Source organism: Chiloscyllium punctatum, chromosome 26 (assembly GCF_047496795.1).
Source record: "Chiloscyllium punctatum isolate Juve2018m chromosome 26, sChiPun1.3, whole genome shotgun sequence".
Taxonomy (NCBI): Eukaryota; Metazoa; Chordata; class Chondrichthyes; order Orectolobiformes; family Hemiscylliidae; genus Chiloscyllium; species Chiloscyllium punctatum.
In genome coordinates this window covers 56,315,344-56,330,409 of record NC_092764.1, presented here as the reverse complement: position 1 = coordinate 56,330,409, position 15,066 = coordinate 56,315,344, and the positions used below count along the sequence as shown (strand labels likewise).

General features: G+C 39.6%; 1 protein-coding gene across 2 annotated transcripts in view; it reads right to left on the bottom strand.

Annotated features, from left to right (window-relative positions):
- Positions 1-15,066, bottom strand: part of edc4 (enhancer of mRNA decapping 4) — a 107,929-nt gene that overhangs the window by 2,720 nt on the left and 90,143 nt on the right. For both annotated transcript variants that reach the window (XM_072547460.1, XM_072547461.1), the window contains exons 27-28: positions 5,263-5,482; positions 134-297 (exon numbers count right to left, since the gene is read on the bottom strand). In XM_072547460.1, the coding sequence (XP_072403561.1) occupies positions 134-297; positions 5,263-5,482 (384 nt within the window). The remainder of the gene's footprint in view (positions 1-133; positions 298-5,262; positions 5,483-15,066) is intronic.

Below are 15,066 nucleotides of genomic sequence, written 5' to 3'. Positions count from 1 at the left end.
CACTAGATCATTAGATTTGTCTTCTGGATTATAAGTTTAATACCATAACCATTGTACCCTGTTTCAGAAATGCCAACCATTCTTTCTTTACCTGATGTCATTGACAGGCTTTAAATTTTCAGGTGCATCTTACCTCAGTTTTAGTTCTGTGCGTGAATTGAGATCGGTGGAAAGTTGTTGAATAAGTGAAAGCAAAACCGGCTGGGTCAGGGGACAAGGATGCTGGCCAAAGACAAGTTGAGAATCCACAGTTTCACAGACATAAAGTACCAGATTGAGATCTGCTGCAGTCAAAGCCTGATTGATAAAAAATAATTAATTAAGACTGATAATAGCTCAGCCTATTACAAACTGCATAAACAAGTGTTCAAATCAATACTATGTTATTACTAGCTTATGGCAGTTATTCAATAATGAGGACTATAAGATCAATCAATAATTTTACTCAGTTATTGTTACAAATTAAATGAACGGAGATTCTGGAAAACTCATTATTGGAATTCTTTTGGGATGTGCGATCAACTACGCAACAATAAGACTAAACCATTTCTAGACAAGAACTAGAATACCTTTCAGGAAAGAAAAGTACTAGAATACTCAACAACCTTTATATTTCTGAACCTATTTTAGAAGTACCAACAGGATATCTACAGTCAAAATATTTTGAAAATGTTACATCAAAAATGATTTGGCAAATTCAGCTCTTCAGAAATTGAAAGATGTATTAAAATTGTTTGTGTGCCTCTGCGTTGTGTTAAGATGATCCAGAGAATCCATAAAGCAATCACTCCCTTGAACAGGTATATTATACATTTGAAATGTATACGTTTTCTTGCCCGAATTATATGGCTGATTTTACTTGCATTGTTTCTTTGACCCAAGGAACAATTACTAAAGCAGCTTCAGAACAAACGCAAGGCAAACCTTCCTTCCCTCACAAAAAACAACCAAGATAGCAATTTGCATTTTGTCTGGAAAATTAAAAATAGGCAAGTTCAACAGAACACAATATTAATCTGGTTGTTTTCATAGCAGCACAGTAACTGCTCTGCCCAAGATTGTAAGAACTACAGAAAGTTGTGTACGCAGCCCAGACCAACCCAGAAGCCAACCTCCTGTCCATGTCAGAGCATTGAATATAAGAGTTAGGAGGTCATGTTGCGGCTGGATAGGAGATGAATTAGGCCACTTTTGGAAAATGGTGTGTAATTATGTTTCCCTGGTTGTTGTGAAACTTGAAGGAATTCAGAAAAGATTTACAAGGATGTTGCTGGGGTTGAAGGGTCTAAGTTATAGGGACAGGCTGAATCGGTCGGGGCTGTTTCCCCCGGAGCGTTGGAGGCCAAGGTGTGACCATATAGAGGTTTATAACATCATGAAGGGTATGGATAGAATAAATAGACAAGGTCTTTTCCCTGGGGTGGGGGAGACCAGAACTAGAGAGCATAGGTTTAGGGTGAAAGGAGAAAAATTTAAAAGGGACCTAAGGGGCAGAGGGTGGTGCGTGTATGAAATGAACTGCCAGAGGAAGTGGAGGAGGCTGGTATAATTACAACATTTAAAAAGCATCTGGATGGGTATAGGATTGGTTTAGAGGGATATTTTCCAAGTGCTGGCAAATGGGACTAGATTAATTTAGGATATCTGGTCAGCATGGACAAGTTGTACCGAATGGTTTGTTTCTGTGCTGTACATCTTTATGACTCCATTTACACTTCTCGTTGCCACGGAAAGGCTACCAACATCATCAATGACCTCCTCCCACCCCAGTAATACTCTCTTTCACCTCTTCCACCAGGCAGAAAATACATAAACTTGAACAGGTTCAAGAACAACTTCTTCCCTGCTTTTACGTGTAGGTGTAACCTTGTATGCCTTGCTCTGTCTAAGCATCCTATAATCGGTATGACCTTGTTTGCTATGATCTGTCTGTACTCTCACAAAACCTTTCACTGTACTCAAGTACATGTGACAACAATAAATCAAATTAAAATCAATTTTGCACTTTACCCACAATTAGCATCTGAATACTGCTCGACTAATTTGTTAAAATGGTTTTGAATTAACTACTAAAGAAAAGCAGACTTAACTACATAGGACTTGGTCAATAAAGTGCAACAACTCATACTGATAGCAATATAGAATCCATTACTTCAGTAAGACTTAGTAATTAAATTTAGGCCCGAAGAGGAAGCTCACTTCATAAAAAGTAACATCCTCTGCAATGAATGACCGGTTCTGCTAAACATTTCATTTTGCAATCTACAGTCTATGTACAGGCACAATAATTCAGCCTTAAATGAACCTTCTGCCAACAGGTAGCTGCACAGTAATGAAATTCTTTGCAAAAATCATGCAGCTTAGCAATTTAAATTTATCACATTATCCATTATTGTGGAGCACTTTTCATCACATGAATTTGCACCCCAATTCCAAATTAGCTGCTTCTCAACAAAACAGGTCATAGGAGAAAAAAAATCCAAAACATGTCAAATATATAATATTCCTCACAGGAAACAAGTTTCTATGGTGTTTGCACTTAGAGGCAAGACAAGAATTAGGGATCACAAGAGCCGCCAATAAATCCATCATGAAATTTGGGAGAAACTTCTTTACTTGGAGAGCGGTTAGATGATGAAACTCACGACTGTAAGAAGTAGTTGAGATAAATAGCACAGATTCATCTTTTGTGAAACTGGATAAGTGCATGCAGGAAAATGTAAGAAGAACATTACATTGATGGTTGGACCTTGGGGCTTATATCCGGCATAAACACCAACATGAACCTGCTGGCCTGAATGGTATGCTTCTGTACTGTAATACTTTGTAAACACAGGAGTTAGGTAATAGAAACATGGGCCTCAATAGTGCCAGTGTAACAAATCCAGGAGCAACAACCAACACAATTGACAGTGACTGGATTTTACATAGTCCATTTAGCATAATAAAACATACGAAAAATCTTCACAGGGGCATTAACAAAATTTGACACAGATTCACCTATGGGGATATGATGGCAGCAGACCAAAGACTTTGTCAAAAAGATATGCTGTAAACAGATTGAGAGGCAGAAACAGGTTGAGCGGCAAATAGGATCTAAGGATGGAATTCCAGAGATATAAACTGGCAGCTAAAGGCACAGTCACCAAAGGTGCAACAACTAAAAACATAACAGGACAGAAATGGAATATCATAGATCGGTGTCACAGTGGTTAGCACTGCTGCCTCACAGCACCATGGACAAAGTTCAATTCCAACCTTGAGCAACCGTCTGAGTGGAGTTTGCACATTTTCCCAGTGTCTGTGTGGGTTTCCTCCCACAGTCCAAAGATATGCAAGTTAGGTGATAAAAGTTATGCTAAAAGTTGCCCGCAGTGTCCAGGCATATGTAGGTTAGGTGGATAAGCTATAGTAAATGCATGGGTATGGGGACAGGGTGAGCTCTTGGTCTGGGTGGGATGCTCTTTGGAGGACCGGTGTGGACTCGATGGGCCAAATGGCCGCTTTCCAAAGTGTAGGAAATTCAATGATTTCAGAAGATAATTTAGAGCTAGAGATTGGCATTGGTGAGGCCTTGAAGAAACATGAAAATACGAATGGGAATTTTGCAGAACCAGAATTCAATATAGGTTTGAAAATGCTGGATGACAGGTGATCAAGACTTGGCAAATGGTAGGACATGAGCAGCAGGGCTTTGGATAACCTCAAGTTCGCAGTGTCTGACATTCCAATGTGAAGCACAGCGAGTTGCATTGTTGTTTAAGGTTGCATTTAAAAGCAAGCATTAGGGCAGCAATATTACTGTTCATTGCAGAGATAAGACAACAAGCGACACGTTCTAATCAAATGGTAAATCACCATTCATTTTAAAACGATGTAGCTTAGTCCAGTCTTCAAATTCAGATCAAAACAATGGAAATCCTAGATACTACTCCTTTTAACAAGATCCAAATACATCTTTTCTAATAGTCACTTCACAAAGCAGAAAAGAAAGCATTGGTCTACCAATATCCATGTGGATGCAACATCAAAGCAAGGTTATCTCAATTTTGAAGTATCAATAGGTTGTATTGTTTTTTAAAATTACTAAATTAGATGCTAAAGTTCTGTGAAAGCCTACAAGTTAATTTATGTAACAAGTACATTAAAGAAGGCTTTCAATTATTCATTTCTGGACTTCCAACGAATTATCCTGGACAACATTTTCTGAACGTTGTGCAGGCTTCACGTTTCTGGATATTGCACAACTTCAGGAGATGTTATGACTAAAGGCATCACCAACATCAGCCACTGGGAAGGATGTGTGATTACTGACCTAAAGCCTAAAACTGTGCCACATCTTTCAGTACCAAAAGATAATTTCAAACTAAAAATACTGACATAAAACTCATGACTATCAAAAAGGAGAAAATTCATCTCAATTACAATTATAGATTCTGATCACCTAAACTTTCAATGAACAAAACATTTACAGAACTTTTGCAACAATCAATCTTACAAAGATTACTGAGGTACAAGTAAACTGTCAAAATGGATTGGGACAAATGCATTTAGTATACAGTAAAGATTGCTGCTGATAGAAAGAAAGGTGACTTAAATGACTTTGTGTATAAGTAAGACCTAATTTCATGATATAATCATCGAGTAATCGCTAGAAAATTAATGTCTCATGGTTAAATCAATAATAAATTTGAATTGCAATAAATATTTAATTAAATAAACATGGGGTTACTCCGTACTTACATTACTATTTGGCTGCATTTGCTAATACCAGCATACATATGCTATGCACCACTTCAATTCATGCATGCATATCTAGGGGCAGTTTTGGGACTGGGGCCTAGGATAGAGTCATAGAGATGAAAAGCACGGGAACAGACCCTTCAGTCCAATTCATCCATGCCAACAAATATTCTAAAATTAATCTAGTCCCATTTGCCAGCAATTGGCCTTTGTCCCTCAAAACCTTTCCTATTCATGTACCCATCCAGATGCCTTTTAAGTGTTGCAATTGTATCAGCCTCCACCACTTCCTCTGGCAGCTCATCCCATACACGCACCACCCTCTGCGTGAAAAAGTTGCCCTTAAGTCCCTTTTGGCAGGGCAAAGGCAGGCCAGAAGTAAGGGGTATGGAGGAGAGCTTGGGATGAAGAAAGCCAGGGTGCAAGAAGGGAGAGGTGGAGGAAAGAAAGAGCCTCTCATTCACCCCTTAATGTCTTCCACTTGTTTACACTGGACTTTAATTAACCTTGTATTCATACCTGTTGGAAGGCTTGGTTAAGTTGCCCCTGTTGCAACAGCTGCAAGATGTGGGCTTGCTGGGATTGGAAATCCATGTGAGTTGTTGGAATGGGCGTCCCTGCAGCTGATCGCATGGCCTGCATGATACTGGATGTAACAACAGCCTGTTGCTCCTTCATTGCTAGGCTAACTTCACCTTTCACAATTCTCTGCACTTGAGTCAGAATCGATTCCTGTAAGCTGTTAGATATTACACAAGAATTTGGTGAATTATCATTGATTAAACTCTACATTTTCAAATAATTCCTCAAACACAAATATAATGCATACCCTTGTTAAGCACACCGCCCCCATAATGTACTTAATTTGTACTTGACATGCTACACAATGTATTTCATTAAATTACCAAAAACATCAAATTTCAATTTGTAGTTTATGACATTCCATTCAGACTTCCCTGTTATTATTGATGCTTTTCAGTTGATCTTAAAATGACAGTGAAAGTAAACTTAATGTTTTAACACATCACAAATGTATCCTTAAATGCATTCACAGAACCTGCAGTGGTTCTACCGCAGCTAAATAACTTGGGGCCTTTATCTTGGCAGAAATCTGCAACAGCTAACTTAGCAAAAAAACAGACTGCATAACATGAAGAGAAAAGGCAAGCCAGCTACTCAAGGCCATCCAATTAGTAGATTGGGAATTAATCGTGATGCAAGGAAATGTTGTTTCGGTTCACAGCATGAAAGCTGATTACACATTTTGGTCATTTTATGATCTGTGGAACAAGACTTTTGTAAGATTACTGTAATTCTTTTACCATCTCAGATACACACAGATTTTTGCTTTATAAGACCTGAAATTATACAAGTTTAATGTGCTAGCAAATTTTGCAGAATAATTTTACTAAATTTCCTTAAATTGCCTAGTAGTCTCAGAAAAGTAAGCGAAATGTAACTTGCAGAACTGATTATATTTTAGAATTTTGAAGTGATATAGATTTTTCCCTCAATTTGAAATGTTCTGGAAAAAAATCATCTCAAGATTATCTTTTGCTAAACTTCACCAGCAGCCACCTGGCTCCCTCAGGAGATTAAATAAATAAGCGCACAATACGATGACCTGTACCTAATGTGTTAGAACAGGAATGACAGGTCAAGTAAATTTTTTAGTCCATACACACTTTCTCTACATAATAAAAAACTATTCACTGCATTATTTTCAAACTAGAATTTAGATGATTGCACATGAAACTTGATTCAATATAATGATAATCAACAGGCTGCAATTTGTATACTGTACATTATTAACAAATCAATTTTTCAGAAACTCAGAAAAGGAATGATAACGTAAATAATGCACCAAGGTAGTAGATACATACACACACTGTGAATCAAGATTTCCAATGGTAATAACTGCTTTCACTTAATGTTTTAGTGAAACTTTAGAAAACTGACTCCACTACAAATATGACAAATTGTAAGAAAGGCAAAGGTTGAAAATTAGAATCAAAAACAGAAATTGCTTAATATTTTATATGAAGACTTATAGAATAATGTCAGGTAAGGCCACTGGTCACATTCCTTCTTCCATGTTAGATTTTGAGGGCTCAAATACCAATCCAGGGACTTGAGCAGAAATATCTGGCCTGAAACTTCAATGCTATCTTGTTGGTTGTATCATCTTTCAAATTGAGAGGTCAAAACAAGGTGCTCTCTGTTAGGTGAATGTACTAGTGACCATTTCAAAAAGAAGAGCAGGGAGGTTATCCCTAGCCCTGGACAATATGCGTCCCTCAATCAACATTACCAAAACAGATCATCAGGTCATCACAATTTTTATGTCTGTAGGAATTTGTTCTGCAGAAATTGGCTGGCACATTTTCTACAGTACAATAGCAACTGCACTTCAAAAGCACTACACTGGCTGAAAAGTGCACTGGTACATCCAAAAGTGATTCTTAAATGAATATTTTTAGTTTTGTTTTTAAAATAAGGAGTAAAGAAAGCTAAACCTCCCGGTATATTCCTTCTTGAGTCATAAGTAATTTCAAGCCTTTTTGTCACATGTTAAATGCATGCCTTGCTAATTCTTATTTAAAACAAGGCAATTTCCAAACCTGCCTCAATGAAAGAAAAAAAATATCTTGGTGACACTGTTGTGATATTTCCACACCAAGCACCTTAAGACTTATTCTTGGCTGTAGTTACTAAGTCATAATCAAACATAGCCAGTACATTTCTGTTTAATAGTGCCTGGGTGCAAATATGTTTTGTGTGTGTCATTTGCTTCCACAGGGGAGAAAAGCACCTGGACAATTTCCATTATGTTAATATTTCTCATTCTTCTACTTCGTAAATTGTCTTTCTGTCCTGTTTGCAGGTGACATAAATTGTTGCCCGAGTGGTGCTCAACTTTCAGTTCTGCACAAGAACAGAAAATTTTGATCTGTACCTCCAAGTAAAAGGAGTTCACTAATGTGAACTCAGCCTTGATTCTATGGAATGTCTTGGGAGACAAGTACAGACCATCAAGACAATCCTGAATAAAGATACTAATCTCTTTACTTGAAAATATTTCTGTGAATTACTTTAATCAAGATAAAAACTCTTCCTTTTGAGACACCTTTTCCAACTTGCCCTCAGGATACAAAACTGACTTGTCAACAATATAGCCTAATTTTAGTTTTTTAAAAACATTATCAGGCATTCAGCAAGTTATATTTATATTGCACTCAAAGCCAAAGGCAAAGCCATCTGAATTTGTTTCCTTGAAGGATTTCTCAGATTCCTTATAAAAGGTAACACTTAATCTGCTTCCACTACACTTTAACGCAGTGCATTCAAAGTCACACTAACTTGATCTATAAGAAGAAGATTTCCATGCGTCACCTGTTTACTTTGCTAACCACTTTAAATCTATATCCTTTGGTTACTAGCTCTTCCACCATTGGAAACAGTTTGTGTACTCTATCAAATTCATATATAAAATAAATAAATTCTCTTGCAATCTTATTTGCTTTAAAGAAAGCAGCACAAGCTGTTCATGTAACTGTTATCAATCAAGTAAATCTGTCCAACATCCTTTTAATGTATTTTTGATTGTGGACTGAAATGTGAAAAGGATGGTTTTTAAAACATCAAGGATAATGGAAGAGATTTCCACACTTTTAAAAAGCAAGCTACCAGCACTTATTGTAAGTTCTATTTACAATATTATTTGGTCATTCCGTTGCAGATCAATTGGCACCAAGAGGTGCATCAAAATGAGCCAACAAGTAGCTGATTTGTCCGTGAAATGATGACCAGTTGTTAATGACAAAGGTCTTCTGCCTGCCAACAATGCAACTGGCACTCAGGTATCCTGATATATATTAATGATTGAAAACTTGGTGTGCAGGAGATATTTTCAAAGTTTGCCAACGACACAAAACTTGGAAGAATTGTGAACTGTGAGGACATAGTGTGGAACTCCAAAAGGACATTGATGGAGTCATTCAGCACAGATCTAGACCTTTTGGCCCAACTCATTCATGTCAACCAGGTTTCCTAAACCTAACTAGTCCCATTTGCCTCCATTTGGCCCACATCCCTGTAAAACTTTCCTATCCATGTGCCTATCCAAATGTATTTTAAATATTGTAAGTGTACTCACCTCTATCACTTCCTCTGTCAACTTATTCCACATATGCACCACCCTCTGTGTGAAAAAGCTGCCCCTTGATCAACATGTGGGTAGAGTGGGTGGATAGGTGGCAGATTCAATGCACAGAAGTGTGAGGTGTAGGAAGAATATTGAGGGACAATACAAAATAGGGGGCAGAAGCAGAAGGACTTGGTGAACACGTGGACAGATTATCAAAGGTGGCAGGACAGGTGGAGAGAGCAGTTCGGAAAGCAATGTTCCCAGCTTCATTAACTGGGTCACAGAGTAAAAAAAGCAAAAGGAAATAAATGGTTACCGGTGGTGGAAGAGCTAGGAACTAAAGGACATAGATTCAAGATGATTAGCAAAAAAAAAAAAGTGACGCAAGGAAATCTTCTTAAAGAGCAACTTAACGTGACTTGGAATGCGTGCAAGTGTAGTGGATGCAGATTCAATATTAACTTTTCATAGGGAATTGCAGAAGACATTTGTTAGACCCAGCTGGAGAACTGGGTATAGTAGATTTCTTAGAGGTTTTCAAAATCATGAGTGGGCTAGATTGAGTCATAGAGTCATGTACAGCATGAAAACAGACCCTTCGGTCCAACTCGTCCATGCTGACCAGATATCCCAACCCAATCTAGTCCCACGTGCCAGCACCCGGCCCATATCCCTCCAAACCCTTCCTATTCATATACCCATCCAATTGCCTCTTAAATGTTGCAATTGTACCAGCCTCCACCACATCCTCTGACAGCTGATTCCATACACGTACCACCCTCTGCGTGAAAAAGTTGCCCTGTAGGTCTGTTTAATATCTTTCCCCTCTCACCCTAAACCTATTCCCTCTAGTTCTCGATTCCCTGACCCCAGGGAAAAGACTTTGTCTATTTATCCTATCCATGCCCCATATAATTTTGTAAACCTCTATAAGGTCACCCCTCAGCCTCTGATGCTCCAGGGAAAACAGCCCCAGCCGGTTCAGCCTCTCCCTGTAGCTCAAATCCTCCAACCCTGGCAACATCCTTGTAAATCTTTTCTGAACCCTTTCAAGTTTCACAACATCTTTCCGATAGGAAGGAGACCAGAATTGCACGCAATATTCCAACAGTGGCCTAACCAATGTCCTGTACAGCCGCAACATGACCTCCCAACTCCTGTACTCAATACTCCGACCGATAAAGGAAAGCATACCAAACGCGGCCTTCACTATCCTATCTACCTGCGACTCCACTTTCAAGGAGCTACGAACCTGCACTCAAAGGTCTCCTTGTTCAGCAACATTCACTAGGACCTTACCATAAGTCCTGCTCTGATTTGCTTTCCCAAAATGCAGCACCTCGCATTTATCGGAATTAAACTCCATCTGTCACTTCTCAGCCCATTGGCCCATCTGGTCCAGATCCTGTACTAATCTGAGGTAACCCTCTTCGCTGTCCACTACACCTCCAATTTGGTGTCATCTGCAAACTTACTAACTGTACCTCTTATGCTCACATCCAAATCATTTATGTAAATGTCAAAAAGTAGAGGTCCCAGCACCGATCCTTGTGGCACTCCACTGGTCACAGGCCTCCAGTCTGAAATACAACCCTCTATCACCACCCTCTCTTCTACCTTTGAGCCAGTTCTGTATCCAAAAGGCTAGTTCCCTCTGTATTCCATGAGATCTAACATTGCTAATCAGTCTCCCATGGTGAACCTTGTCGAATGCCTTACGAAGTCCATATAGATCACATCTACTGCTCTGCCCTCATCAATCTTCTTTGTTACTTCTTCAAAAGACTCAATCAAGTTTGTGAGACATGATTTCCCACGCACAAAGCCATGTTGACTATCTCAAATGAGTCCTTGCCTTTCCAAATATATGTACATCCTGTCCCTCAGGATTCCCTCCAACAACTTTCCCACCACCGAGGTCAGGCTCACCCGTCTATAGTTCCCTGGCTTGTCTTTACCGCCCTTCTTAAACAGTGGCACCACGTTCGCCACCCTCCAAGTCTTCCGGCACCTCACATGTGACTATCAATGATACAAATATCTCAGCAAGAGGCCCAGCAATCACTTCTCTAGCAACCCACGGAGTTCTCAGGTACACCTGATCAGGTCCTGGGGATTTATCCACCTTTAACCGTTTCAAGACATCCAGCACTTCCTCCTCTATAATGTGGACATTTTACAAGATGTCATCATCTATTTCTTACTGTCTATGTCTTCTATATCCTTTTCCACAGTAAATACTGATGCAAAACATTCATTTAGTATCCCCCCCATTTTCTGTGGCTCCACCCAAAGGCCACTGATCTTTGAGGGGCCCTATTCTCTCCCTAGTTAACCTTTGGTCCTTAATATATTAGTAAAAACCCTTTGGATTCTCCTTAATTCTATTTGCAAAAGCTATCCCATGTCCCCGTTTTGCCCTCCTGATTTCCCTCTTAAATATACTCCTACTTTCTTTATACTCTTCTAATGATTCACTCGATCTACCCTGTCATATGCTTCCTTCTTTTTCATAACCAAACCCTCAATTTCTTTATCTTGGATTAGTGGTGCTGGAAGAGCACAGCAGTTCAGGTAGCATCCGAGAAGCAGTAAAATCGACGTTTCGGGCAAAAGTCCTTCATCAGGAATAAAGGCAGAGAGCCTGAAGCGTGGAGAGATAAGCTAGAGGAGGGTGGGGGTGGGGAGAAAGTAGCATACTGCACCACCCTCTCAGTGCACTACACTCCCACACTGCACTACCCTGCCACACTGCATCACTCCCACCCATACTACCCCCACCTTCCTCTAGGTTATCTCTCCACGCTTCAGGCTCTCTGCCTTTTTTCCTGATGAAGGGTGTTTGCCTGAAACGTCGATTTTACTGCTCCTCGGATGCTGCCTGAACTGCTGTGCTCTTCCAGCACCACTAATCCAGAATCTGGTTTCCAGCATCTGCAGTCATTGTTTTTACCCTCAATTTCTTTAGTCATCCAGCATTCCCTATACCTACCAGCCTTCCCTTTCACCCTGACGGGAATATTACTTTTTCTGGATTCTTGTTATCTCATTTCTGAAGGCTTCCCATTTTCCAGCCGTCCCTTTACCTGCGAACATCTGCCTCCAATCAGCTTTCTAAAGTTCTTGCCTAATACAGTCAAAATTGACCTTTCTCCAATTTAGAATTTCAACTTTTAGATCTGGTCTATCCTTTTCCATCACTATTTTAAAACGAATTGTATTATGGTCGCTGTCCACAAAGTGCTCCCCCACTGACACCTCAGTCACCTGCCCTACCTTATTTCCCAAGAGCAGGTCAAGTTTTGCACCTTCTCTAGTAGGTACATCCACATACTGAATCAGAAAATTGTCTTGTACACACTTAACAAATTCCTCTCCATCTAAACCTTTAACACTATGGCAGTCCCAGACAATGTCTGGAAAGTTAAAATCCCCTACCATAACAACCCTATTATTCTTACAGATAACTGAGATCTCCTTCCAAGTTTGTTTCTCAATTTCCCTCTGACTATTAGGGGGTCTATAATACAATCCCAATAAGGTGATCATCCCTTTCTTATTTCTCAGTTCCACCCAAATAACTTCCCTGGATGTATTTCCGGCAATATCGTCCCTCAGCACAGCTGTAATGCTATCCCTTATCAAAAATGCCACTCCCCCTCCTCTCTTGCCTCCCTTTCTATCCTTCCTGTAGCATTTGCATCCTGGAACATTAAGCTGCCAGTCCTGCCCATCCCTGAGCCATGTTTCCGTAATTGCTATGATATCCCAGTCCCATGTTCCTAACCGTGCCCAGAGTTCATCTGCCTTCCCTGTTAGGCCCCTTGCATTGAAATAAATGCAGTTTAATTCATTAGTCTGACCTTGTCCCTGCCTCCCTGACTGCATGACTCACTTCTATTCTCATTTGATAAGGATAGTATCCCTTGTAAAATAGGGTACTGACTTAAGTGATGTACTAAAGAGGTAATGGTGACAGGAGAAAAAATCTTTTACACAGCCAGTCATAACCGTATTGAATGCACCATCAGGAATGTGGTGAACAGAAATAATGTACAACGTATGAGATCAGAACAGGAGATTAACACTAGATACTGATACTCATTTTAAATGCTGGTGGGCGCAGGCACAATGGGACGTAACAATTCTGCAGGAACTGCCCCAAGGTACTTTAACAGAGCACAATAAAACTGGCACCAAGCCACATAAACAGCTATTAGGTCAGATGATCAAAAGCATCAATGAGGCAGGTTTTAAAGGGGGGGGGGGGTCAACGAAAGAAGTAAACATATTTAGAACTTCAGAGCTTAGGGAGTTGAAGGCTTAGTCACTAATACAGAATTGATTAAAATTGGTAATGCCTCAAAGGCCAGAATTAAATGAGCACATATCTCAAAGTATTATGAGTTCCTGAGTTTACTGCACATACAATAGGGGAGATTAGCTATCAGTGCATTGAAATAGTTAACTCTCGAGGTAACTAATGCATAAAACCAGGGTATCAGCAGATGATCCAAGATGGATATAGACTGTCTGTTTGCAACCTTGGTGTGATATTTGATTTCAAGTTGATCTTTTGAACATTAATATGCACCATCACTAAGACACAGTCTTTTACCGTGCTCTCAGCAGGGTGACTGGACTTTAAACTTTAACTCTCTTTACGCCCACCGATGTTGCCAAAACGGACTTTCTGCAACAATATCTGGGTTTTTTTCAAATTTCCAGCATCTGCAGTTCTTTGTTTTATTTTAGTATTTTACTGTTATCACAAGCAACCTTCTTGCTGACAAGTATGGAAGCAAGTTTGGAGCTGTAACCAAAGACAATAGCTTCAGTCTTCTCAGAAAAGTCTAGACCATCTAGTATTTGATGCCAGATAATAAGAGAGGTGGTGGAGTGGTAGAGTTGGTTGTTGTGAGCATACAGCATTAATTTTCACAATGTCAATGTCATGCAGAATGTAAAGAAGATAAAGGAGGATGTCCAAGAAAAAATCCTTAACAGAACAATTGTGGACATAAGAAGAAAAGACAATACTTCAAATACAATTAGATAAATAAGAATGGAATCAGAGGAATGCAGAACTGTCCAGCTCACTGACAATAAAGTGATATTAGAAGAGAATGAGGTGGACAATAGTGTCAAAGGTTGCAGACTTTGCTAACTGTCATTTTAGAACTATGTTCAAGCACAAAACAAATATAGGACTTGTGGAAAAGAGAATACTTGGATTTCAGAGATAACATCATGCTCAAGGATTCTGGAGAGGAAATGCAAGTTGGAGATAGGATGGTAGTTTGCAAGGGTTTTTTTTTGACGAGTAATGATTACAGAATTAAAAGGACAATACGTCAAGAAACAGCACCATTAACAACATTAGCTAACCTGGGCTAAAAAAGGGGTAGATGGGTGATCAGAAGTTCACAAGAACTTTCAAAAGTTGATGTTTGCAGGTGAAGAGATGGGTGGAAAATGGGAAACCTTCAAAATGAGATAACAAGGGCCCTGAGACAGTATGTTCCTGTTAAAGTGATGTGTAGGGTTGGTAGGTGTACATAATGTTGGATGACTAGAGAAATTGAGGTTTTGGTCAAGAATAAAAAGGAAGCATATGTCAGGTAGAGACAGCAGAAATCAAGTGAATCCCTAGGAGAGTATAAAAGGCAGTAGGCATATACTTGAGAGAAATCAAGAGGGCAGAAAGGGGACATGAGATAGCTTTAGCAAATAGGGTTAAGGAGAATCCAAAGGAATTATACAAATACATTAAGGACAAAAGGGTAACTAAGTGACCCTACTCTCTCCCTAAGGATCAGCAAGGCCACCTGTGTGTGAAACCACAGGAGACGTGGGAGATACTATACGAGTATTTTGTATCAGTGTTTTGAAGGATTTTGAAGATAGAGAACATGAGAAAATAATTAGCAACCTCTTGAAAAGTGTCCATATTACAGAGGTGTTGATAACTTAAAACACAAAAAAGGTGGCTAAATCCCCAGGACCTGATCAGGTGTACACTAGAACCTTGTGGGAAGCTAGGGAAGTGAATACTGGGCCCGTTGCTGAGGTATCTGTATCATCAATAGCCATAGGCAAGGCGGCGGAAGACTGGAGGTTGGCTAATGTTGGCTATCACTGTTGAAGAAAAGTGGTAAGGAAAATCCAGGGAATTA